The 1088-nt window shown below is 51.7% G+C and overlaps 1 protein-coding gene across 1 annotated transcript; it reads right to left on the bottom strand.

Annotated features, from left to right (window-relative positions):
* Nucleotides 1-269: 269 nt before the first annotated feature.
* On the bottom strand, nucleotides 270-686 carry LOC148566062 (uncharacterized). The gene has a single exon (XM_088487357.1). It carries the CDS (start codon nucleotides 684-686, stop codon nucleotides 270-272), a length of 417 nt encoding a protein of 138 aa, XP_088343483.1.
* Nucleotides 687-1088: the final 402 nt, after the last annotated feature.

Here is a 1088-nt window from a genome sequence, read left to right as displayed (position 1 = left end):
CACATGAACTTCCTACAATTGGATGAGGATATGCTGGCGAGTGGTTCAGCCTCTATCCATTTGGTGTAGTAGTCGATGGCAACTATGAGGTATTTGACCTGTCCCGGGCCAACTGGGAAGGGTCCCAAGAGGTCGACTCCCCACTGTGCGAAAGGTCGAGTGAACGTTTGTAAACTCAGCTCGGAAGTTGGCGCTCTGTGGAAGTTGGCATTTTGTTGACACTTCGCGCATTTCCTTACGTACTCCTTGGAGTCATTCATCATTGTCGGCTAGTAGTATCCAGCACGGATGAGCTTCCTTGCCAGGGCCTTGCCCCCGATATGGTGGCCGCAGCACCCCTCATGGACTTCTCTAAGAACGTAGTCCGTCTGGTTGGGGTGCAGACACTTCAGCAAAGGTTGGCTGAGTCCCTTTTTGAATAGCTGATCCTGTATGATCGTATATTTGGCGGCCTCCCTTCTTACCGCTTTGGCTTCCTTTTCGTCCTGGGGGAGTTTTCCGTTTTGCAAGAAGTCAGCGATGGAGTCCATCCAAGAAGGGGCTAATTTGGTCAGGTGGAGGGCAACTGCTGGCTCTTTCGTGATGCCTTGGATGAGGGAGTGGTTGCCGGTTCCGGGTTTTGTGCTCGCTAGCTTGGATAGGAGGTCTGCCCGTGTGTTCATCTCCCTTGGAATGTGTTGGACCATGACCTCTTCAAATTATTTGCTTAGCCCTTTGACCCTCTCTAAGTATTTCTGTAGTAATGAGTCTTTGGCTTGGTAGCTTCCATTCACTTGCGAAGTGACGACTTGCGAGTCACTGCATACTTCCAGCCTCTTTGCCCCGACTTCCTGAGCTAGAACCAAACCCCCTAGGAGGGCTTCGTATTCTGCTTGGTTGTTCGATACGGGAAACTCAAACTTAACCGATTGTTCATAGATGACTCCGGTCGGACTTTCTAAAATGATCCCGGTGCCCCCGGACGTCTGGTTGGAGGCTCCGTCCACATGGAGGTTCCACCGTGTGTCCGTGTCCTCGGTTGGATTCCCAGTTACTTCCACCAGGAAGTCTGCCATTGCTTGCGCATTAATCATGTGTCGGGGCTCGTA

This window comes from Arachis ipaensis, chromosome B5, assembly GCF_059453495.1.
Source record: "Arachis ipaensis isolate K30076 ecotype BB chromosome B5, ASM5945349v1, whole genome shotgun sequence".
In the NCBI taxonomy this organism is placed as follows: domain Eukaryota; kingdom Viridiplantae; phylum Streptophyta; class Magnoliopsida; order Fabales; family Fabaceae; genus Arachis; species Arachis ipaensis.
The sequence above is the reverse complement of the archived record's forward strand: the minus strand, read 5'-3'. Positions and strand labels throughout refer to the sequence as shown.